The sequence below is a fragment of the Mycothermus thermophilus genome (genome assembly GCF_041956435.1).
Source record: "Mycothermus thermophilus strain CBS 625.91 unplaced genomic scaffold VTJ04scaffold_3, whole genome shotgun sequence".
Taxonomy (NCBI): Eukaryota; Fungi; Ascomycota; class Sordariomycetes; order Sordariales; family Chaetomiaceae; genus Mycothermus; species Mycothermus thermophilus.
The window spans coordinates 642,555-665,554 of record NW_027191429.1 but is presented as its reverse complement, the minus strand read 5'-3'; the positions used below and the strand labels follow the sequence as shown (position 1 = coordinate 665,554).

Genomic DNA, 23,000 nt, shown 5'->3' with positions numbered 1-23,000 from the left:
CCACCCCATGCTTGTATTGAAGATTCAAAGCCAACCAACCCCCGCCATTAGTATCTTTATGGGTATATCTGCCCTGGCCAAGCTGGTTGATCCCCCGCGGACGCTTCTATCTCAACTTGCCGCCCAGAACAGATTCTATGTGCTATGACAGCGCATCTCTTGAGAAGTCTATTTACTCAGATGACCTCCAAAACCTTTCGTCTAAAAGTACGCCGCCACTCTCAGGCTTCACAGCCTCTTTCTCGTCTTAAGCTGCTGCTGCTGCTGCTGCTGCTGCGGTTGTTGCTGCGGCTGCTCCTGCTGCTGAAGCTGCTTCAGCGCCTGCGCGCCCTTGATCGTCGCCTTGAAGCTGCTATAGATGAGCACTGCGGATATGTTAGTTCACGATTGCCCAGTGGAGCAGAGCCACAACTTTGTAGAAGTGGTAGAAGAGACGCACATCCAGGGAAGATGATCCAGAACGAGTTCATCAAGACGTAGTAGCCATAGAAGTAGTACGCCTCCGGGCGCGAGTAGGCCTTGCCGTACACCAGCTCGTCAAAGATGGCGATACCGTAGTACAGCACGGTGCCGTAGAGCTGGCCCGTCGCGACAAGGAGCTGCAGCGGGTGGCGCAGGGGGTGGTCGGTGGTGATCAGATAGACGATGAGGAACGACAGAGGACCCCAGCAGAACTGGCGACTAAGTCAGCATGCCGTGATTCTTCAGGGACTTCTCTCAGTGGAGAGAGAGAGGAGTTGCTACTTACCGCCGTAATGCTCTCAATGCAGAGCACGCTCCCGTCTTTGGTCAGATACCGCGAGTCTGAGAGCGAGTACTCCTTCCACAGCTGGCCAAAGATGGACTGCAGCTTGCCCATGGCACGGAAGTTGGTGGCATAGTACTGGCAAAGACGGTCAGCTCGGCATTCGTTGAATCATAGTCACGTCTCCCTTCTCGACACGCAGACGCGCAAGTCACGCGCGAGACACGGAACATGGAAAAGTGCAGCAAGAAACTCACCCCTTCGAAGAAGGTGTGAATGCCCGCACACAGCGACCACCACAGCACCGCCGCGACATCGGATTTGGACAAGGCAGGCAACCCACGCTTCGCCGGGTAGCGCCTCGCTAATACATATCCGACAGCCAGAATGGCGGTACAGTAGCCAGAGAACAGCGAGAGGAGAGTGGGGGTGCTGAGCTGGTTGGCCTCATAGCCGCCTGCGATGGCCGCGGTGCGCGGGAAGTAGGGATGGCCTGGTAGGCTCTGAGACGAGGAGGAGGAAGAGGCGAAAGGCCACATTTTGACGGGTTGTTGCTATTCCGTTGTCAGTTGAGGTGTACTGTGAAGTAGCTTGGTGGTGGTGCTGGTGGTAACAGCGGTGATATTGGGCAGTGGTGTTGTGGGGTTAGGCTTGGGCGGTGAACCAACCCTTGCAGTCGAGTCTTACAAGTGAGAGAGGTGGATTGTAGGTGAGGGTCGAGATATGTACAGGTTTGACGGATGTAAGTCCTCTGTAAGACAACTAAAGTACCGTTCTCTCTTCGATAGCAAAACAGCAACCGCGACAACGACAGGAGACGAGAGGAACAAAAAAATCAACGCGACAGACGTGGACGCGACAGGCGCTCCCGAGTTTAAACATCGCGACGGGGTTAATTTGGACAATTTGGGGGGTGCAAGCCACCAGATGAAAGCCGCGTTGCCTCAACAGGTTACACCGCTCTCCACTTGGCCATTTCCCCTTGCTCGAAATGGGCGATAAATCAACACACGACTGGCCAAGACAGGGGTTGTTTGTTTCTGCGAGGCTTGACATCCAGCCAGCCACACGCCGGGTTCGGCTTTTCGGAATCCACATTTCCCCCACCTCTGAGGCTGGAGCTTTATGCCACCCCTGGCTTTTTCAAGGATTTTCCCGTTTTGCCCGTTTTCTATCCCGACCACCAACAACCGCGCATGGAGGTTCCAAGTTTCAGAACCGAGCGAAGTCGCATTGTTGATGGTCCTGTCTCCTCAGTTCTTCTGCAATGTATCGTGATGCACTGGGCTGGGCTTGTTCCTAGAGGTAGAGTCAATGACGGCTTTGAGTTTTTCGTCTTAATCGTGGAAAACTTGGATGTCATTCCCGTCCGAGTCCTCGGACAGGCACCTATTTCGTACAGAGTAGACATATCGACAGCATAACAGCAACCTCGGATCAACTACTTAGACTAGGTATGTGTGCCTAGATGTAGCTGTTGGGTCGCATAGGACTATGGCTCTTGAGTCATGAATACAAGACTGAAGCCATATCGGGTTCAGAGTCAGACCAAACAAGTGTTGTCCGTCAAACTACATACGACTTACACATAGTTGGTCCTTGGCTAAGGACATCATGTCAAAAGCCTGCAATCAGCACCAGCACAAAGACCGAATATGTCTAGAACTTTACTTTCGTACTTCTTGTCCGCGATAGTCAACCTAGTTAGAAGACATAAGCAACACAACACTGGTATTATTAATCGTTGAGTTCCACCTGTGCCGCTCGCTAGCTTCGAGCTTCGCTTCCTACTCCAGGGGCCCAAATCTAGTGCTGACGCTAGTTGTAACGGTAGCCAGCTTGTTGCTTCGTCATAGGTCAAGAGGAAAAAGAAGTGGATCAAGCTTGCTGCAAGATATCAGGCACCAGGCTAGGTAGGGTCTCAGGCAGGGATCATATCCCAAGTACACCCTGTCTGGATGGTCATGATATATATCAACATTGCGGCTCTCACGGGGGTACACTCATTTTCACCCTCCATTACTCATACTAATCCCAGTGAAGCTCCTCCGACTGTTGTCCCCATCAAACCACCAACATGGCCTCCCTGCTTCCCGAGTCCATTCAGGACGGCTACCTGCCATGGTTCATGCTCTATGTCTGTCCCTCTCCCCTCCCATCCCACCATCCTCTGTGAACCTAACCGTAAAACTCAGACCTGCGTCGCCGGTATAGGCCACACCGTCTGGTGCTATGCCAACCCACCCAGCTCCGCGCTGCGTATGTTTACCGGCCCGCGCAGCCCACCGCCTACCAGCCTGCTGGCGCACGTCTACGCCGTCAAGAATTTCTACACGTTCGCCATGCGACTGTACGCCGTCTACAACCTGAACAATGGGCCTGTGTACAACCTGGCCATGTTGAGCTATGCCGGGGTCATCTGGCTGTATTTGACGGAGTGGGCGGTTTGGAAGACGGCAAAGGGCAAGGACGCGGCGGTTGCGTTGACGACTTCGACGATTGGGTTGAGTTGGATGTTGGCGCAGAGAGGGTGGTACCTCCGTTGAGGAGAGCAGTGCGGAAGGGATTGACAAGATGGAAGAAACCCCGAAGACAATTGGGGATATGAGTTGAGGAGAGCGGATGGTGTGTTGAAGGAGTTATTATTAATATGTATGTCATGGGCTTTTGAGGTCGATCGAAGTGTCACCATCCATGGGACAGGTAGTGGCAGTTTTTGGCATCGCTTCCTCGATCAAACTCATGTTACTGTTCTTACCCAATGGAAACGACCGTTTTACGAGGTGTCGAAAGATCCTTGAAATAAAGTGTTGTCTGCCATTCTGGTATGGGGGTATCTAGTCTACGTACCTTGTGCAATGGGTGCTTCTTGTTGCCGGTTCACACCTGTGCTCTGGTTATTGACCACCCAACATGCCCAAGAGTGGCATTGATCCCCTTTTCTGGCCATAACAGTTATCTACTTGATTAGGCTTGTTCAAGAAAAAAAGGGGCTTATGTTATTGCATGTGTGTATAAAGTGGAAGTTGACTGGTGTCAAGGATGCTTTGATTTTCTGAGATGAAGGAATCCTTTTCCTTGAATGAACATGCAAACTCAGTAAGGTATCCCTCTCACGAACCCGACCACAATCCAACCATCTTCATTTCTTAACCGCCCACTGCAATAGGCCATAACGAGCCATATCTTGCACTCAGGCTTGCTCTTGTTTGACCTTGTCCTTGTCGGTATCCTCTTCCTGCCCTGCGGTCTGACCATCGGTATTAACCGACTGATGAACAGGGCCTTGGCAGCCAAACCAGCATTTGTAGTTAAGCTCAGTGAAGAAAGTGTTCTTCCAGCTTAGTGGGCACTGACCCCGTCTCTTGCCACGCTTGGGGCAGGTGGCTATCTCCTTACGGGCATACGGGCTTGCGCAGCCGCACTGGTACTTTCGGATGACGTAGCGACACATGGTGGTCGGTCTTGAGAGGTTTTGATGTTGGAAAGTGTGTCAAAGTTAAGAACTTTGTTGAAGAGTTGGAGAGTCGAAGTCGTGGCGTTCTTGTTGTTGCCACTGTTGCGGATGGTGATGTGGGAAGGTAGGTGGTGGTTTTTGATGATGGAAATGTGAAAACCGATCTCCTGGCGTAGAAAAAGAACTCGGCAGTCGCCCGCCGCGACGGCTTTTCTCTGATTTTGTCAACATCACGACCATGTGCCATAGGACCCCGGCCCCTATTGTTGTTGTCGTCGCGGTTGTTGTCATTGTTATTGTCCCCGTCGTCCCAAGTTGGGCGGCTTTTGAGCCTTTGAGTTATCACTCTCCGCCTTGAATACGTGAGTTTCAGTTGTTCTTCATAAGTGCGTAGCTATCTTGCTTTGAATGGCAGTAACAATAACAGGTGTCTCTGGCACAATAGGCGCTATGAAGGCCAACTCTTTCGCCCCAGCCTTCAACCGTACCAGCTTCCAGCTTCCCCTGACTTTCCAACTCAGAAAAGCGTCCAGAAGGAGCCCGGAGAAGGGGGCAGCAACTGGAACTTGTAATAATACAAAGTATGGATCCAGGTAGATGACCTAGCGGCATTAGGACGATACCACATTGGCCTCACATGAAGACTACCAGGGAGCGATGGTGGATAGAATGCTATTAACATCAGTATGACCTTGCCTGGGGTTTCCTGAAACACAACGACAATTATAGGCCATATTAGTTTTCGAGCTCTTCCCTGCTCCTTTCCTCCTGCTGACTCATGAAATGATGAACTGGAGTGCTGGAGTGACCAGCTGTACGCAAGGCAACATGACCACCTCACCAGCCATCAAGAGACAAGGAAATTTCATCCAATGCGTGTCCTTGGGCTGACCTCCTTTAGGACATGCTCAAGTCTCGGAGTTGACAGTGTCTGCATTTCCCTCATGTGAGCAAACGCTTCTTGCTTCCTGGTTGTCGCGATGTGATGACGTTCCTGGTTCCTGAGTCATTCTCGTTTGGGGCTAGTTCCTGCACAGCTGAGCAAAACGTTTGATACCTTGCAGCCGGCTCCAATGAGGAGGCATCCAGTCAGAGCCGTGCCGAGACAATGTAACATGTTATTGAGTCACTCTCTGCAGTTTTCAGGCAGTAAGGTACAAAGAAGACTGTCACCCATCGGAAATGGCTCCATCGCACAGCCTTGAAGGCAGAAGCCACAGCCATCTGCTGCCCAATCTTTGCGGCTGGGACACGCTAAACAGCTCCAATGAAGTAATGCTGAAGCCAAGGGTCAGTCAGGTATTAAAGGACAACGACAGAACACTTGCACCATGTTTCCTTTCCACAAACCTCACCTCTCCTCGTCCTTTTGTTGCAAATCTCTTGTTGTATTGTGCGAAATATCTACCAGCAGGCTGGACACGAGAGCCTTCTCTTGGAACTGGCCAGACAGTGGATGATTGCTGTCGCTGACCTCAACCCTTGACCCCTGACCCCTCAATCAACAACTACACCACCCAATTCCCGACTCGCTGGTCAACATGGACGCAGACGGGCCTTACAAGCAGGAGTTCAATATCCGGACCCTGCCAACTCGCTCCGTCACACTTTTCCCGAGTCGGGCTCAGATTATTCGTGACATCAAAAATGTCACTCTCAAGGTATGCATGCTCCCCAGTAATCGTCTTCCGAACCTCTTGCTAATCCATTCAGCCTGGTCCCAATGAGATCACGGTCGTCGGAGTGACCCCGACCGCCGATGAGCATTCCATCAAAGTCGAGGGCACCGGCTCCGCCATCATCACTGACATGACGGTCGAGCTGCTGCCCAACCGGGAGATCTTTGAGGAGATCTACCCGGACTCGGATTCGGAGGAGGAAGAGGACGAGGAGGATGACGACGATATCAAGGCCCAGACCGAGGCCGCAAAAGAACTCGAGGCCCAGATCAACAAGCTCCAGGAGAAGCTGGTGGCTCTCGGCGACGAGCAGAAGCGCGCCAAGGAGATCATTGCCAGTGCTGAGAGCCGCCTGAAGATCCTCGATTCCCATGGAAACGCCCTGGATCGGAGGGAAAACGTCAACATCGAAGCCAGCATCGAGACGTACCGCACTGAGCGTGAGAAGGTCTTCAAGGACCATATGGATGGTGTCGTCCAGGACCGCGCCCTGGCCAAGTCCATCGCAGAAGTGCGCAAGGAAATTGCGGAGCTCGAGAAGCAAAAGGCCAAAGAGGACGCCAAAGTGGCCAAGGCCAAAGCCAAGGCGAAGAGGGCCAAGGAGAAGCTGCGCGAGAAGCAGAGGCGTCGCGACGAGGAGAAGAAGAAGGAGAAGGAGCGCATCCGCAAGGAGCGCGAGCAATTCTGGCCGCGCTCTGTGTACTCGGTGCGCATCAGCCTCGATGCCGCCCCGCAGTATACTCCTGATTCGTCGCGCCGCACCTCGATTGCCAGCGCTGCCGATGTCAAGCTCGTGGCGGCCAGGGACCCTGCAGATGAGTCTCAGGAGGCCGTGACCTGCGATTTGACCATCTCGTACTTGACATCGTCAGCCTACTGGACGCCCAACTACGATCTGGCCCTCTCGACGCTCCACAACACGGGCAATCTCAGCTTCGATGCCCGCATCTACAACATGACATCCGAGACCTGGACCAACAGCAAGGTCATCCTCAGTACCTCGCAGGCCAACTTCTCTGGCTTGCAGGACGAGGTGCCTACTTTGATCCCCTGGCGCCTCCGTCTTAACGGGAAGGCCTTTGGCCACTGGGATGGCCAGGACATTTGCTACAGCAACGAGGAGAGCAACTACAAGATCCAATGGAACGCCGCTCAGAACGCCGTGGCTCAAACCAAGCCGCGCGCAGGTTTGTTTGGCAAAGGATCGGCTTCTCAGCAGGAGATCGCCGACTATCAGACAAAAAGAAAGGCTCGCAGTACCCCGCAGGCGCTGGCGATGTCAGCCCAGAACGTCTCATTCGGAGCTCCCAGCCTTCCCCAGGGCCCGCCTCGCGGCCTCTTCAACAAAGCGGCCTCCAACAATGTGGGCTCCAACACCGTGTCTCTCTTCGGCGGCGGATCCTCTACCCTGGTGGAGAGATCCCGTGCCAGCGCGGGCGTCTTTGGTAGCGCCGCCGTCCCCGCCGCCGAGGCCGCCCCCGCCCTGGCCGAAGCCTACGAAGAGAACGCTGACGAACACACCATCTTCGACGAACCCCTCCACGAGGTCGGCTTCCAGGACTCGACCTTCGAAGAAACCGGCCTGACAGCCACCTACGACCTGCCCCACCTCAAGACCCTCCGCCCGAGCGCGACCCCGAGCAAGCAGCGCATCGCGCACGTCAACTTCACCAACGTCACCTTCCTCCGCACCGTGGTGGCCAAGTACAAGCCGGCCGCGTACCTGCGCGCGCGCCTGCGCAACACGAGCAAGCTGACCATCCTCAAAGGCCCCGTGGGGCTGACGCTCGACGGCACCTTCCTGGGTCGGTCGACCCTCGCGCGGTGCAGCGCGGGCGACACCTTCACCGTCGCGCTGGGCGTTGACCCGGCGGTGCGCGTCGCGTACCCGAAGCCCGACGTCTCGCGCGCCACCACGGGTGTCTTCTCGCGCGACGAACACTCGGTCTACACGCGCAGCATCACCCTCGTCAACACGCGCGGCGGGCCCACGGGCAGGCCGGTGCAGGTCACCGTGCTGGACCAGGTGCCCGTTTCGGAGGACGAGAAGCTGCGTGTCTCGCTGGTGCAGCCGGCCGGGCTGGTGGTGGGCGGCAGGCCCATCGCGGCGGGCGTGGCGGCGCGCGATCCGAGGGACGACAACACCCCCGTTGCCGGATCTTCTGCTGTCGCCACCACCGCCGCGCAGGGATCGTCGTCGGGCGAGGAATGGGGTAAGGCTTGGGCTTCACTCAAGAAGGCGGGAGAGATCCAGTGGGATGTCACGCTTAATGCTGGCAAGAGTGTTAAGTTGGTGTTGCAGTACGAAGTGGCGTTCCCGTCGGGAGAGAGGGTTACCCAGGTCTCCTAGTCGGCGGGGATTGTCTGTGAGCTCTGAATGTTTGAAAGAGGGCTCGGCCGTTAAAGCAGAAAGATATTGCGAGGATCTTGGTTTGGATGTTGGAAGTGGGTGACAATGTTCGAGTCGCTGGCGGGGGAGATAGCAGGATAAAAAGGCTTGTAAAGTCATGTGGAAATTGTATGCAATGGAGGATCAGGCATTTGATGGCCGGGAATTCTGGATAATGACACGGGCCAGAATGTAAAATCTGAACCTTTCTGGGCCCTGAGAATGGGAATATGGTCATTTGGAAGCACCAGAAGGGCATGTGATCCAACCAGCTCGCCTGAGTGTTCAGGGATCTAGAGTGTTTGTCTGCAAATCTCGGTAGCCGGCAGCAACAATATTATTTTAGATAGCCATTCACCTTGTCCACCATTCCGCATGGTTGTCGTCTGTGCTGTATTTATGTGTTCTCCTTATGCCCAAATCGATCTTCTTGCCAGCCATTCTCATCCTGTGAAGTACACTTCCATAACTCTCGGGTATATCTTAAAAACAGAGCGGTGTAGATGGACTCTAGCCAGGACTTGTCCAGAAAATGAATTCTTATGTGTCGCCATGTATTGAGTGGAGATTGTTCATCTCCTGGAATTTGACAACCACCTCATTTGAAACCATAGGCATTCCCGTCCTTGGTGATGTCATACGGCGGTCCCACCGGGCGCGCGACAACAACCTCCCGCGGCTTCACATACAGGGGTTGCGTCTTGTCGAAGTACTCCTTGTAGTACTCCTTTCCAAGCTGGACGGTCAAGATCCACTCCTTGGTGGCATTCCTGAGAAACACGATGTTAATAGACTGCTATTCCTACTCGCGCAAGGTTCAGACAAAGACCCAAGAGAAAAACATCCACCTACCAAGTCTCGACGAGCATGATTTTCCCCGGGTTTTCGTCGTCTTGATAGACGTGGAAAAACCGGAGTTCAGGCTCGGCGATGACCTTCTCGTAGAGGGGCCGGAAGTGTGTGAAGAACTCGTCCACCTTGGAGGGGTCGACGTGGAATGTGATGAAGAAGGTGATGGGCTGCTGCTCGGTCATGGTGGGCTCTCTGAAGCTGTGCTAGCGCTGGGGGTTTGTTAGAGAGGGAAGTAAGACGGAGAAATAATAGATGCGGACATGTGGAGCCTCCGGAGCTTGTCCGGAGATGCCGGGTCTCCACTTTGCTCCGGCTTGGCACGGGAACGGACTTGGCACGCCGGTTCTTCCTCAAGCATCAGGAGAACCCAATCGGTGCTGAACAAAACGGCTGGAAGAAGTCAAAGAAACTGGGCTGAGCCTTGATACATACGTGAGAAAATCGCTTGGTGGAGACTCTGGCGTCTATCTGACGGTCGCTGGTCTTTCTCTGCTCGATAGCTCTCCTATTGACAATGGATTGTTGTGTTGCCTGCTGGGTTTGACCTTCTCGAAATGTCTATTACAGACCTCGAGCTGAGAGTTATAGTCCCGTTATATACCGCAGCCCGGAATGTGCCGGGATTCCGTCCACTATTGTTTGCTGACCCGGCGTTGTCGGTGCCGGCGCCGGAAATTGATCCGTGTTGGTGGAGCAGCTGACAAATACTGTGTAGCATGCCATGCAAAGAAGTCGGGGTCCCACACCGGAACTGGTAACTGCCAGAACATCACAGCCTCGTGACGTAACAACTCTGGCCTACCATGCACACGCAGCTCTTTGCATCACGAGGATTAACCGGAGACAAAAGAGAAATGTGCCCGGTTGGCTTATGTTCCTGTTGACTTCATGTCAGCCAATGTTGCGTGCTCCAAAGGAGCCAACACTTCAATGCGGCTATAAGAGAACGGAGGAGACCATGTCAACTCTGTATGGAGAAGTTATCAACTAAGAAACTTGAAGCCACCAGTCGGTCTAATTAGTGCCCAAGAAGGGGCTAGGTGACCATTCCCAAGTTTGTGCCTGCCGACAAGTGCTTCCTCCTTCTCGATCTCCTCCTGTGCGAGCAAATGACCAGGTTGCTATCTCCCTTGATGATTATATCCTCCCATACGCTATTAGCAAATGACCATCTGCCTTGTATGGATCCTCCTTGTCCCGATGAGCTCGTTGTAAACAGAAGCAATGAAAATGTGCTGACCAGCTCGCTTTCTTAGATGGCGCTCCCTGAGATCACCTTCCTTGCTGAGACGTGGTCCTTTGCCAAAAATACATTCAAGAGGCGTAGAGCCAGTCCTTGAGGGCGTCGTAGCGCCCCTTGAAGATACCAGGGTGATACCGACCACTGGATGTGCCAGTGACGGTGGGTTTCTTGCCGTTGTTGGCAGCGCCCTCGCGATTTCTTCCTCCGTTGACAACAGTGACCGGTTTCTGCGTGCCCTTGCCCTCAGCGTTGTTGGCCGTGCCCGAAGTCGCAGGCTTCTGAGCCGAACTGCCCTCTGCCGTCTGAGTTTGGCGTTCCGCCTCGGCCTGGACATTGTCGGCCACTGGGCGCTCCGAAGTCAGCTTGTGACCCGCCGCATCACGGCTCCTGCGAATTCGCTCTGGAGGCCAGCGAAGCCACTCGGGGTCCCCGCACTGTTGCTGCTGCTGGGTCCAGCCCTCGCGCTCGCGCTGCTCGGCACGCCAAGCACGCTGAACACACCGGGCAACCGTGAAGAAGCAGTTCAGGAACTTCTCTCCAACCAGGAACTGCTTCCAAAGGCCGCCAAGGACTGGGTCGCTCTTGGCCACCTCAAGCAGATACTGCTTCGCGGCGCAGAGCTCTTCCTGCTGCTCGGGAGACATCCTCAACACCCAGCCGACTCCCGACGGGCGAGTCAGGCGAGGGAGGTCGGGGTTGTTCCACAGGTCGATGCAATACGGGTCCGAGTCGTCGTGGGAATCGGTCGCGATGTCATTGACGCAGGTGGCGTCGGTGTCGTCGGAATCGATGGAGTTGTGTTCCGAAGTGTTCTGACCGATGCTGCCGTGGATAGAGGTCTCGGGACTCGATGGTTGCTCTGCCGGAATGGGCTGCTGGATTGAAGATTGCTCGGGAGCGCATTGGCTGGTGGTGGCCAGCTCGGAGGCAGGTTGATCGACAGCGGGCTGGCGAATGGCAGGCTGCGCGATATCAAGTTCGTCGTGGGAACCGTTGAGAGCAGTAGACTCCTGCTTGAGCGGTTGCTCAGTGACCGGTTCCTCAGTAATGCGCTCTGCAGCGGTATGTTGCAGTTGGTCAATTGTGATGTTCTCTTCAAAACGGACCTCGTCCTGGACCTCAGGCGGCTTATCGACGGTCTGGCCGGCGTCGTTCATGGCAGTGTTGCCAGTCGTAGGAATCTGTTCTTGGGTGGGCTGCTCTGAGGTGGACTCCCAAGCAGAAGCCTCGGGCTTCCAACCCAGCGGGGTATAGTCGTTGGTCGCAGGAATTCTGGTGTTTTTCCAGGAGGCCGTGGGCTGCTCATTGCGCCGGGCCGCTTGAGTCGGGCGCTTGGATTTGCCGTTGGGTCTGGCAGACCGGACAGGAACAGAAGGCGGCTTGATTTCCACCTCCTGCAGCTCCCTGGCGCGCTTCTCATCACCTTTCTCGAGCAGCCATTTGGTGGAAAGAACCTTGAACCAGCGGCCGTCGTTCAAGCACTTGAAGACCAGACCCTCGTGTCCGGACTCCTCCGCCATGCGGATCAAATCCTCGTGGCAATGGGCGAGCTCACGGACGGTGTGGTAGCCGCGAACCTCGACGTGACGGAGATGGTGACGTTCAGCGAACTCTTCGACCCCCTTGGGGTTGCGGCGCATCAAGTTCATGGAGTTGCCGCCGCTCTTGTAGACCTTGCGGCCATGACCTGCCACGTCGTCGATGGAAAAGACATGCAGCGTGTGTGGAGCCCCAGAGTCCATGTTGTAGGGGTTGCGTTGCACCTCAGGGCCGATGAGTTCGGCGTGCACGGCGATGGCGCCAGACCCGTTCCCACGCGAAGCGCACTCCGCAGCCAGGGCAGTGTGATAGCCCTCGGCGACAGCGGTCTCCCACAGAATGTTGTAGAGGGGGAGACCTGGATGGGGAAGCTTGTGTGGGAGCAGATCGTAGTTGCTGGTACAGACGCCAAAGCGGCCGTTCGGGTGCAGCGCGTACTTCAGGAACGTGTCCTTGTTGGAGTCGTCGAGAGCTGGAAGCTCCGGGAGATCGGCGTAGAGGGGATTCGAGCAGGGGACGAAGTAGCAGGTGACATCCACACCATCGAGCTTGATCGTTACCTGGAATTGGAACCACTTGTACTTGTCCTTGACGAAAAGGTTGGGGCAGTTTTGGACACGCTCCATCTTGCTCTTCTTTATCCAGCTCGGGACGCCCGGGTTGGTGTTGGGCGGAGGAGGGGGCAACTTGCCCCGGGATGTCGACTTCCAAGTCTTCTGCTGTCCCATGGCAGCGCGTTTCTCTTCAGACTTGTTGGCTGTAGCGAGAGGAAGACCAGATGATGCAGCGTTCACTGGGGCACTAGGCCCCGCGGAGGCAGCTGGCTTGTCATGAACACACTCCTCGCCCTTGTCTTTTGGGACATCCTTGGCGTGTGCCTCATAGGCCGGAGCCTCCCACTTGATGACGCCGAGCTCCGGGGAAAAATCAATCTTGTGAATGAGCTCAATAAAGAACTCATCACCTTCATCAAGGTACCGGAAATGAAGCCTCCGGATCTTTTCGTCGATGGGGGGAAACTTGAAGAGAGGAAGGACAAGGCCCTGAGAGATGACTTGGTTGCCGTCGTGGTCCGTCCAAACCTCGGTGCCGACTCGATAGCCTTGCTTGCCGTTGAAAGTGACGAGCGGGCCGACCTTGTTCCAAAACACCGCGAACTCGGAGTTGACCGGAAGGAAAGAGTCGGGCTCGAAGAACACCACATAGCGGCCCTTGGTGATCATGGGGTCGTCCCGAACGACGACATTCCACCCGTTGATTTTGACGCAAACATGATAGTCGTCAACGTCGGTCATGTCGTCAACGCGACGCACCGTCACCAGCTTGCGCACATGATCTGTGGTGGGAGACATGGCATCTTGGTTGGATTCGGCCTGCTCGCGAGTCTTTTCTGACTCAATGGAAGGAGTGGAAACGAGCGCGGAAGTGGGTGCGGAAGTGGCTGCTGAGGTATATGATGGAGGCTGAGGATGAGCAACCTGGCTAGCCTGAGGTGCGATTTTGGTGATGGCGGTCTTCTGTCGAACGGGCAGAGAGGCAGAGACATGTTCCAGTTCCGGTTCGAGCCAGCGCTTGTGCTTCTCCATCTGCTCCTTGGAGAAGAAGGAGGAAGGCCCACGCTGGGGAGCCATGGTTGAGCGTGTGTGTGATCTTGATTGACAAATGTATATAAGTGTGTAGTGCGATATGAGGTTTGAGATGTGTTGTGGGAGTTGAAATGGTTGGAAAGTTTGGAGGAGTGGAAAGTAAGAAGAACGGGGAAAGGTGGAGGTGGGTGGAGAGTTATTAAGGTTGAAGAGTACCTGAGGTAAGAAAGGTAAGAGAACCGCAGAGAAAGAAGAAAGGGAAAGAAAGTGAAAGAGCCTCAAACCCTAAGAGTTGCGGAAACCTAAGCCTTTGTATCTTTGTGGGATTGAAAACTTTGACCTTCTGCACCAACCCTCGTCCCGCTTCTTGTTGCGGATTCTGGGACGGAGTTTGAGCTGGAACTCGGTTTTCAGCTCAACCAGTAGTTTAAATTTGGCAGCCAAAAGCCAGTCTCAAAGAACGTAGAGAACAAGAGTGAACGGTGGTCGGAAAGGATGGATGTTGAGCATCTGGTGAGGTGTAAGTGAGGTCACCTGGAAACTCGAAGGGCCGATTCAGTCAAGGATGAGTTCCGTGGCAGAATTGGGATGACCTTGCGCAAGCAGTCATGAGACTATTCCTCGGGGTTATCCATTCCTCTAAAATGTGCTTTCAGGAAGATGCCCCAGAGTGTTTAATTCCTCAGACTGATCCGTACTCAGGTCTTCTTGAGATGGATCACACAACTTCCATCTCATCTGCGTTCCAGAATCATTTGGAACCTTTCCAAGCATGATCTACTGCAATGAGATAGTTTGAAACCAGTCCTTGCGGCACTACCTACATGCAGATTATTTCCAATGGGGCATCACCAGGTTCATGGGGAGGGATGCTGGTGGCGGAAGAAGGGGGCATGAACACGTTAACTACGCTGAATATCAACACGAGTTACACCTCAATTGCATCACAGAGCCCAATCACAGACTGTTCTGTCACTGAAATCGCAAACTCTCGCTAGAAGCCATCTGCGCGCTGGTCGACGGGGCAAAGTGGTTGAGATCTTGGGAGGCATGTCGTTGGGTTGGGAGATGGAGCCACGGAAATTGCCGTGGTGTTGCGGAGCTGAACACAGTGTAGGGACTTGGCAGGTGGACTGTAGTCGCACCGTGTCCCGGCCTTGGACCCACTCTGCGATGCGTCGATGAGTCGCGTTTTTGCCTGCAGCGCAGCGCAAGGGAGGAAAGAGCTGTCCCGCGACCATACACGCTGAGAGAGAGGCACGACACAGCGAAGTCTTGCCATTGCGACCTTCGACACTTCCAACTGCAGCCCTTCCCAATTCATTCCTCTTGATGCGCTCGGACTGGTAAACCATCCGCTCCTAGCGACATTCAAATCCCATCATCATCAACAGCGAAAACTCCAAGTCTGCTCTCAAAGCAAAACATTCCCAAGACGAAGCAAACCACCCCGTCCGACCCCAACCACCATCCGGCGCATTGTCGCCAGCCATGCAATAACCCCACAGCACAAACTCTCATCCTTGTCCCCGAGTCAATTGCACAATGGCGCTGCGCTCCGACTCACAGCAAGCCATCCTTTCATCGTACGCCCCGAGGCTACGCACCTACAACAATGCCCTCCTACAACCCGTCCTGCCCAGCAGCGCCCCATCCAACCCGCTAGCCCGCGTCACCAAGCGAGGCACCACCATCATCAACTACGCCGAGGACGGCTACGATGATCTCGACGACGACGAAGATGATGGCCGCCGCCGTCCCACCGGCTTGCGGAGTTTGCGCCGTGACGACAGCGCTGTCAAGACAGATCCCGCCGAGAAGGTTGGCAAGGACACGTCGGAACCTGTCGCTGTCCAAGGCATCTACCGCGATTGGATGGGTAAGGTCCGGGCAAATCGCACCGATGCCCAGAACTACGTTCAAGCCTGCCTCCCTCTCACTCTGATCCCCATCCGCATCGACCTTGACATTCCCGCCTTCACTCCGGCCCCGCCCTTGCCCGTCGTGGGCCAAGTCGATCCGAATCACCCCTTTTACAAGCCCCAGGAACCGACAGTTCCCTACCGCCTCCGCGACACTTTCCTCTGGAACCTGCACGAAACTCTCATAACCACCGACCAGTTCGCCACCCAGCTGGTCCAAGACCTCGACCTCCCCAACCGCCCGGCAACCATCGCCGAGATCAGCAAGCAAATACGGACTCAGCTTGAGGAGTACGCCGGCGTTGCTCTTCACCCACTATTCCACACCCGCACTGCGCGTCCCCGCCCGCGCTCACCAAGTGCCCGCCGTCCCGACACACCGGCCACCACAACTGCGAATGGCCCGACAACCCCCGCGGTGTCTGCTACTGTCCAAACATCCCAAGGCGAGGTTACCGCCTCTGCGACGCCGATACCCAACGAGGATGTCGCGCCGACACCAGACGGCAACTCAGCCGAGGGTGATGATGAGTACTTCAGCCCGGACGACACGTACCGCTGCATCATCAACCTCAACATTACTCTCTCATCACAGGTCTACACAGACAAGTTTGAGTGGTCGCTTTTGCACCCTCCCGGAACCGCAGAAATGTTCGCCAAACAAACATGCGCCGACCTCGGCTTGCACGGCGAGTGGATTCCTGCCATCACGCACGCCATCTACGAGGCAGTTCTCAAACTCAAGAAAGAAGCCTGCGAACAGGGCGGGCTTGTCACGGGCTGGGGCGCCAGCGGCGTTACCCTCAGCACGCTAGTGGGCGATGGCGTTGGCGGCGTTGTGCGCGGCGGCGACGTGTTTCCCAACGACGCCGCTCACACCGGGGAGGCGGCGGCGGGCTGGCGGTATGACCCAGAGCATCTGGCCGATGAATGGGAGCCCAAGATCGAAACGCTCAGTAAGGAAGAGATTGAGAAGCGCGAGGGTGATCGCGAACGCCAGATCCGTCGCTTGCGTCGCGAGACGGCCAGGTTTAGCAGCAATACTGGCATGGCGGGCGGCGTGCCCATCGGGTTTGCCTTCTCGGGCCTGATCGAACAGGAAGAGGAGCGCATGGGCCGCGGCGAGAGGAATAAGAAGAAGAAGCGCTTCAAGAGCTTGTCGCCTGCCGGTCGCTCGGGCACGCCGGGCGGGAGGGGAACCCCGGCTGGTGGGGAGGGCTATGGTGGTGGTGGTACGCTGACAGAAAACGAGAGGTTGAGCTGGAGGTGCTCTCATTGTAGGGTTTGGGGCACCAGCGTTTGGGCGGTGAGGGATGGGCCGGCTGGGCCGAGGGTAAGTTTTTCTCACTTTGTTCTCCTCGTCGCGTTTGTCCATCGACCTGGCGCTAACCGACCACTTCGCTTCTAGTCCCTTTGCAACAACTGCGGCTTCATCTTTGAGCGCGACCGCAAGCTTCCCCGCTGGACACGCAACCTGCACGCCGCCGACCCGAGGCCGTTCTAGGAGGCTGGTCACACTGGTAACTGCGGTGGCAGCCACAGCAGCAAGGCGCCAGGGGCACTGCCTGCGTCCTTGAGGAGAGACCCATCCATGACTGACGGGTGGCTCCCCTCCGGACTGATGCGGAGGTTGATGAGGGTAAACCCCTCGTCGTCCTCCTCGGGCTATCCCCCGTTGTCCTCCGCGGTTTATCCCTCGGTATTCTCCTTAGTTTATCCCCCGTTAGTCACGGGGGATATTGATGTGCCCAAGCGGATGCCACCGAAGAAAATGTCACCGAAGAGGATGTCGCCGAGACGTCGGTAGGTAGATAGGTCCCTATCCTGGTCCAGGGAAACAAAGAAAGCAAAGGGGAAGGAACGGGGCAGGAAGTGAAATGGGTGGAGTCGAGAGGATTTTCATTGCTCGTTTTGGTGTCAAGGAAAGAATGTGGGAGAGGAGATTATGGGAGGACATGTATGCCTTTTTGTCGGGAAGATATCTTTGCTAGTAAGTTGGGGTATGCACATGGGCGGGTGGGAGGTGGTGGTGATGTGGATTAAAGATATCCATGAGGGTAGAACCCGAGATACTGGAGACCTAGGTGTGTCAATTGGTGTATGGGATAGTATAACACATTGTAAAAGTTAAAATGGTGATCCCTCGAGAATCCTTGTGTTTTGGAGTAACTGAGATCTGAGGGAAAGGTGATTTTAAACGGATATGCCCCTTGGAGCAATGGCCAGCTTCGCTCAGAGCGTAATGCCTACCAAGTCATGAAGCAGAACTCACGTCCCAGCAAACCCAACGTGGTATCCATTCCTCATTCCACCCATCCTATATACAAGCTGCCAGCCATACTCAAGCTACGGCAGCAGAAACATGCTGATATACCAGAATGCAACGCACCGGCGGAGGTCATCTCTCTGAACTCGCCCGCTTTTAAAAACACAAGAACTCCCCGAGATCCTACAAAATCCGACTTCTTTGTTTTCGTTGACCCCTTTTCCCTCCTAACATGAAGAAACACAACCGACATGCAAATCCCTCAGCTCCGTTGGTTTTCTTTTCGCCTTCTTTTTCGGTCTCCGTTTTTTTTCGAACCCGTCCCACGCCGTAGAGGTAGCTCAGAAAGTGTCTGAGATGATTAAGATGGAAAAGTGAAAAAAGCCGCCTCGACTACATCAAGTCAAAGGGGCACAAAAGGAAGAACTTTGCTCCATTATTAGCCGTGGAGGCCACCAGTGCGCTGGCGCATCAGCTCTCTCCTTTGCCTATCCTTTTCTGCAGTAGACAGTCAGTTTCCGAAACAACAAACGAACAAGCGCGAAACGGGGAACACATACCACTATCCCAAGTGATGAACTCATGCAGACCCGAACCGCCCGGAACCATAGGCAGGACAGGCACCTTCTTGTCCGTCACAACCTCCAGCAGAGCCGGGCCATCGGTGTTGATCAGCCACTTGAGGGCGTCGACGGTCTCCTCGGGCTTGACCAGACGGCGGTGCTGGATGCCCATAGCATCCGCCAGCTTCATGAAATCGGGGTTCTGCTGGTGAGTGTGCGAGTAGCGATCCTCGTAGAACAGGTTCTGCCATTGGGTGACCATGCCCTGCTCCTCGTTGTTGAGCACCATGACCTTGACGCCGATGTTGAACTGCTTGGCGGTCGCGAGCTCAGTCAAGGTCATGGCAAATGAAGCATCGCCGTCGATGTCGATGACCAGGGCATCGGGCTTGGCCACCTTGGCGCCGATGGCGGCCGGCAGGCCGTAGCCCATGGTGCCGAGACCACCCGAGGTGATCATGGTCCGGGGATGGCGCCAGCGGTAGTGTTGAGCCACCCACATCTGATGCTGACCGACGCCCGTGGCGATGTAAGTGTTCTCCTTGCGGTCGGCCGTCAGTTTGCTCAGCTCCTCGATCAGCGTCTGGGGCTTGATCAGGCCGGAACGCTCCGCCTTCTCATAGGCATCCAGGGGCCACTTCCTCTTCCACTCGTTGATCTGGTCGAACCAAGCCTTTCTGTCCTCCATGGTCTTGCGCTCGACCAGCGGCAGGAGCAGCTTCAGGTTGGCACCAAGATCGCCCTCAATAGCCTCGGTCGCCTGGACAACCTTGTTGATGTTCTTCGGCAAGATCTCGAAGTGGATGATGCCACCACGACCCTCCCTAGCAGCAGCCCTGGCGGCCGGCGCGAACTTGGCGACACTGCCCGTCACACGGTCGTCGAAGCGGCCGCCAAGGGCAATGATGACGTCAGCCTCCTGCATGGCCATGTTGGCGTACGCAGCGCCGTGCATACCCAACATGTGCAGGGACTTCTCATCGAGCTCGTCGAACGCACCCAGGCCCTGGAGGGTGGTTGTCACAGGGATGGACGACTTGTCAGCCAGCTCCCGGAGCAGCTCGGGGCCACCCTCGGAGCAGATAACGCCCTGGCCGGCATAGATGACGGGCTTCTTGGCGATGTTGATGAGGTGGGCAACACGGCGCAGGGAGGCTTGCAGCTGCTTCTGGGTGAGCTCCATCATGGCACGCGACGCAGCGCTGGGGTGGGTCGGGATGGTGATGTCGGCGGGAACGGCTTTCCGGAGCACACCGGCAGTGATATCCTTGGGAAGATCAACAAGGACGGGACCCGGCCTTCCACTGGTAGCAATCTCGAACGCCTCATTGATCCGGCGGGGCAGCTCGGCCACACTCTTGACCATGACGTTCCACTTGGTGCAGGACCTCGAGATGCCGATGACATCGGCTTCCTGGAAAGCATCGCTGCCAATAGCTGAGGTGACGACCTGACCAGTGAAAACGACCATCGGCGTGCCGTCCGCAAGGGCGTCGGCCATGGGGGTGATGACGTTGGTTGCGCCGGGCCCTGAGGTAACCAGCACCACACCGGGCTTGCCCGACGCACGCGCATAACCCTCGGCCATGTGGCCCGCACCTTGCTCATGCCTCGGGAGAATGAAATCGAAATGCGGGGAGTTGTAGATGGCGTCGAAGACAGGGAGAATAGCGCCGCCAGGGTAGCCGACTGTGGGGACTCTGTCAGCAAGAGCCCAGGGAGGACCAACCATTGGGCTGTCACGAGAAGTAGGAGGAACGTACAGATATGCTTCACGCCATGCCTGAGCATCATCTCATGGAAGATCTCGCCTCCCGTCATCCCGATGAACCTGCGCAAGGCCTATGTGTCAGTCCCAGTGGATGGCGCGGGGCAGGCAGTAGCCGGCGACAAGGGCAGCACGTACGACTCGTCCATCTCGCTTTTCTTGGGGTTGACGAGAGGCTGAACATGGCTCCTGTCCTTGCCCCCCGTGCTGGTACCGGGCCGAGAAGGGCTGTTCAGAGAAGTTGTCAGCATCTGCTAGGCCAGCGATGAGTCACCCCACCCGGGGCGACAGCCCGAGGAGAACAGGCAAGGAGAACTCACGTTGCTGTGGGCTTCGGGGCAGCAGTAGAATAATTCCTAAGATTCGAGAGGCCATTCTGCCTAGATGCGAGGGCGACGGCGCGTTGGCCATGTGTGAGAGTGCGTGGTTGAAGAGGCTGGGCCTCGGCAATGCCTTTGAGGGCGCGGGCGGTTTGACGGAACATCGTGGCCGGAAAAAAGAATGCGGCGCCGATATACGGCGAAGAGAAAACAACAAGAAACAGAGGATGGAGAAAAAATAAAAAGGAACAGGCGACACTGCTACCTGGAGAGAGGGCTGCTGGTTGGTGATTCCTTCATAAGAAGGGGGTGGTATGAGTCAATGGGAACTTGAATGAAGTCGAATTCCTCTTTGGAGTTGTGGAAGAAAGAACATCAACCCCGGCGATGGAGGGCCACTTCAAGGCCTTGCATCGCTGCTGGATGTCAAAATTTGGCCATGGATTGTGGGGTAAAAGGCACAAATGCAGGGGTGGCACGGACCACTTGCGCCGGGCGGTGGCGATGTCGGAAGAGATCAACGCCGTCTGATTGGTCCAAGCCTCCAAGAAACAAGCGTGCTAGGAAAGCCTGGCCACCGACTGGGACCGAGATGCCGGTCTTTTGACCAGAACTTTTTTCCAGCCCGGCACTCACACAAACAAGAGACACTACTACTACTTGAAAAGCTCTGTGGACGGGACCTGAAACTTGCCTCCAATTCTGCCACCACCGAGGCAATTCTTCAGTTCAGACAGAAGAAACTCCTGGCTTCCGTCTTCCGTCCCTACCTCACACCACTTCAGATGCAACCTGGCTTTTCTTCCGGACGGCCATCCCGTCTGCGTGTCAGCATTGGGTGGCACGCATCCATGGATGGGAGGCAATGTGCCACGAACAGGAAGATTGTTGGTGCTGGTGCGGGGCAACCAGCCAGCGCATTGCCGCTCGCAGCCAAAGAGTGTGCTGCTCCAACAGACAGAGTACGCCGTCTGCAATATTCACAGAACAATCCTCAGCACTTCTGCATCCTCAATCCTTCGCCGCAACAAATATTGCCATTGAAGATCCGGTCCCGGAAGAAGTGTTGCTTGTGACAGGTTTGAAGAATCCACCAGGAACCGGCGGATGCAACCTTGATCAGTAACCTGCGGAACGGAACGGGTAAAGCTCCCCGCTTGGGAGTTGTGGAACACCAGAAAGGCGTCTCCACTGCCGTGTCGGGCCACAAGTGAAGATGCGTGCCACCGACGGAGTCATCCGTGGCGTTCTTCTCGTCGATCCAGCACGGCTTGGGATTGATGTTGTCCCCCTGATGTGGAATCACCCCCACTCGAATCAGGTAGTAAGCAACGCTGACGGCCGGTGTCAGCACCTCTGTCGTATCACAGTCTGCAGAACAAGGCCCATTGACACCGGGTACCCAAACCTGGGCTGAAGGTGTGGCGGTGGGTACGGCAAACCGGCAGTGGCGCTGCTCCGATTTCTGTGGCGCTCCGGTCATGTTCGGATCGGAGGCGGTTGTCGGGGACCCACTTCTCCGTGGTCTGGTCCCGGGCCCGGGCCCACCAACCCCGCAGGGCGACCGAAATCCGCCCCTCGGCAGTTGCGCAGGATCTGACGCCGTGGACACCGACGTCTTCAGTATGTCCCTGTAGGTATCATGGAACATACTCTCTTACTTCCTGTTGTGCCCATGGGAGGATAACTTCCAAAATCATCGTCTTCAATCCTGTCGCATCCTCTGACCAACGCGACGCTATTCTCGACCGGCCAGTCCTGACACTGCACTCCATTCAGGTAGCTACCTAAACAATGTATGCTGTCGCTGATTTGAGACGGACACAAGGACATAACTCGGAGGTAGTGTGAGGAAACGCTGTAAGTATTTCCTCGAGACATCATCTTCTCTCAGTGCAGTTTGTGCATCTATGCTATTTGTCCGGCATTTGAGCAACTACGTAGCGTAGTAGTTAAATATCAAGAACCTGGGACATCGGGCCTGAAAGAATATCCATGTTTATGCATCCTCGACTTCAACGCAGCAAGTCCTGTTTTCTCTGATTCTCTGATTCGAGACGCGAATTGCTGGGGTTCTTTTGTCTTCGAAACTAAACCATCTTGCCGCGTTTAGCGATAGCTTGGTGCTTGACACACCGGGCAATAGGGTTTTCCATGACGATAGCCAGTTGTGCCCAGTTGACAGCTGACCGAAGCTCACAGGTCTACATATGTATATGCATGCGCCAACTGACCGGTCATTGGACATGACTAACTCAAACACATGACAATGCCAATTCTAGCCAGAAACCAGTCAGATATGAGTAATAAATCTGCCTTGATGGACGAGAGGCAGCCTATCAACGAAATTGGGCTGCTGATAAGCACTGCGTTGTTCCACGTGCGCCGTTTTATCTGAATAGTCTTGAACATTTCTTCTTGGAGTTGGTTGATGCCCCTGAATCCTGAATCGCCCGCAATTCCGTTTCTGGGGTTGTGATATCCAACGTTTGCTGCAAGCTGCAGGAAACTAGCAGACCGGCCACCGTTTGTCCCCCAAGTTAGTGCGGTGGGCTGTGCGCATTATTATTGGACTTCGCTCTGATTGGGGAGATCTTCAATAGACTTCACACAGCCTTCCACCTTGCCGCCAACCTTCCTTGACGCAGTGTCCTTCAGCCTTTCCTCAACC

At 55.4% G+C, this 23,000-nt stretch overlaps 11 protein-coding genes across 11 annotated transcripts; 4 read left to right on the top strand and 7 right to left on the bottom strand.

The window, feature by feature from the left end:
- Window positions 1-228: 228 nt before the first annotated feature.
- On the bottom strand, window positions 229-1,284 carry VTJ04DRAFT_4342 (uncharacterized protein; the record flags this gene model as incomplete). The annotated part of the gene is made up of 4 exons (XM_069362342.1): window positions 229-365; window positions 440-674; window positions 749-883; window positions 1,003-1,284. The coding sequence occupies 4 exons, from the start codon at window positions 1,282-1,284 to the stop codon at window positions 229-231; spliced, it is 789 nt and encodes a 262-aa protein (XP_069219298.1).
- Window positions 1,285-2,822: 1,538 nt separating this feature from the next.
- Window positions 2,823-3,291, top strand: VTJ04DRAFT_4341 (uncharacterized protein; the record flags this gene model as incomplete). Its single annotated transcript, XM_069362341.1, has 2 exons — window positions 2,823-2,882; window positions 2,941-3,291. 2 exons carry the CDS (start codon window positions 2,823-2,825, stop codon window positions 3,289-3,291), a joined length of 411 nt encoding a protein of 136 aa, XP_069219297.1.
- A 647-nt stretch (window positions 3,292-3,938) lies between these two features.
- VTJ04DRAFT_4340 (uncharacterized protein) lies at window positions 3,939-4,199 on the bottom strand (the record flags this gene model as incomplete). The annotated part of the gene is made up of 1 exon (XM_069362340.1): window positions 3,939-4,199. The coding sequence occupies one exon, from the start codon at window positions 4,197-4,199 to the stop codon at window positions 3,939-3,941; it is 261 nt and encodes an 86-aa protein (XP_069219296.1).
- A 1,544-nt stretch (window positions 4,200-5,743) lies between these two features.
- On the top strand, window positions 5,744-8,231 carry VTJ04DRAFT_4339 (uncharacterized protein; the record flags this gene model as incomplete). Its single annotated transcript, XM_069362338.1, has 2 exons — window positions 5,744-5,863; window positions 5,916-8,231. The coding sequence occupies 2 exons, from the start codon at window positions 5,744-5,746 to the stop codon at window positions 8,229-8,231; spliced, it is 2,436 nt and encodes an 811-aa protein (XP_069219295.1).
- A 50-nt stretch (window positions 8,232-8,281) lies between these two features.
- VTJ04DRAFT_4338 (uncharacterized protein) lies at window positions 8,282-8,640 on the bottom strand (the record flags this gene model as incomplete). The annotated part of the gene is made up of 3 exons (XM_069362337.1): window positions 8,282-8,377; window positions 8,453-8,563; window positions 8,629-8,640. The coding sequence occupies 3 exons, from the start codon at window positions 8,638-8,640 to the stop codon at window positions 8,282-8,284; spliced, it is 219 nt and encodes a 72-aa protein (XP_069219294.1).
- A 228-nt stretch (window positions 8,641-8,868) lies between these two features.
- Window positions 8,869-9,304, bottom strand: VTJ04DRAFT_4337 (uncharacterized protein; the record flags this gene model as incomplete). The annotated part of the gene is made up of 2 exons (XM_069362336.1): window positions 8,869-9,040; window positions 9,123-9,304. 2 exons carry the CDS (start codon window positions 9,302-9,304, stop codon window positions 8,869-8,871), a joined length of 354 nt encoding a protein of 117 aa, XP_069219293.1.
- A 21-nt stretch (window positions 9,305-9,325) lies between these two features.
- VTJ04DRAFT_4336 (uncharacterized protein) lies at window positions 9,326-9,845 on the bottom strand (the record flags this gene model as incomplete). Its single annotated transcript, XM_069362335.1, has 3 exons — window positions 9,326-9,331; window positions 9,555-9,627; window positions 9,724-9,845. The coding sequence occupies 3 exons, from the start codon at window positions 9,843-9,845 to the stop codon at window positions 9,326-9,328; spliced, it is 201 nt and encodes a 66-aa protein (XP_069219292.1).
- Window positions 9,846-10,436: 591 nt separating this feature from the next.
- On the bottom strand, window positions 10,437-13,535 carry VTJ04DRAFT_4335 (uncharacterized protein; the record flags this gene model as incomplete). The annotated part of the gene is made up of 1 exon (XM_069362334.1): window positions 10,437-13,535. The coding sequence occupies one exon, from the start codon at window positions 13,533-13,535 to the stop codon at window positions 10,437-10,439; it is 3,099 nt and encodes a 1,032-aa protein (XP_069219291.1).
- A 1,500-nt stretch (window positions 13,536-15,035) lies between these two features.
- VTJ04DRAFT_4334 (uncharacterized protein) lies at window positions 15,036-16,916 on the top strand (the record flags this gene model as incomplete). The annotated part of the gene is made up of 2 exons (XM_069362333.1): window positions 15,036-16,745; window positions 16,821-16,916. 2 exons carry the CDS (start codon window positions 15,036-15,038, stop codon window positions 16,914-16,916), a joined length of 1,806 nt encoding a protein of 601 aa, XP_069219290.1.
- Window positions 16,917-17,668: 752 nt separating this feature from the next.
- VTJ04DRAFT_4333 (uncharacterized protein) lies at window positions 17,669-18,034 on the top strand (the record flags this gene model as incomplete). Its single annotated transcript, XM_069362332.1, has 2 exons — window positions 17,669-17,887; window positions 17,945-18,034. The coding sequence occupies 2 exons, from the start codon at window positions 17,669-17,671 to the stop codon at window positions 18,032-18,034; spliced, it is 309 nt and encodes a 102-aa protein (XP_069219289.1).
- An 83-nt stretch (window positions 18,035-18,117) lies between these two features.
- VTJ04DRAFT_4332 (uncharacterized protein) lies at window positions 18,118-20,493 on the bottom strand (the record flags this gene model as incomplete). The annotated part of the gene is made up of 5 exons (XM_069362331.1): window positions 18,118-18,176; window positions 18,239-19,930; window positions 20,005-20,072; window positions 20,148-20,237; window positions 20,330-20,493. 5 exons carry the CDS (start codon window positions 20,491-20,493, stop codon window positions 18,118-18,120), a joined length of 2,073 nt encoding a protein of 690 aa, XP_069219288.1.
- Window positions 20,494-23,000: the final 2,507 nt, after the last annotated feature.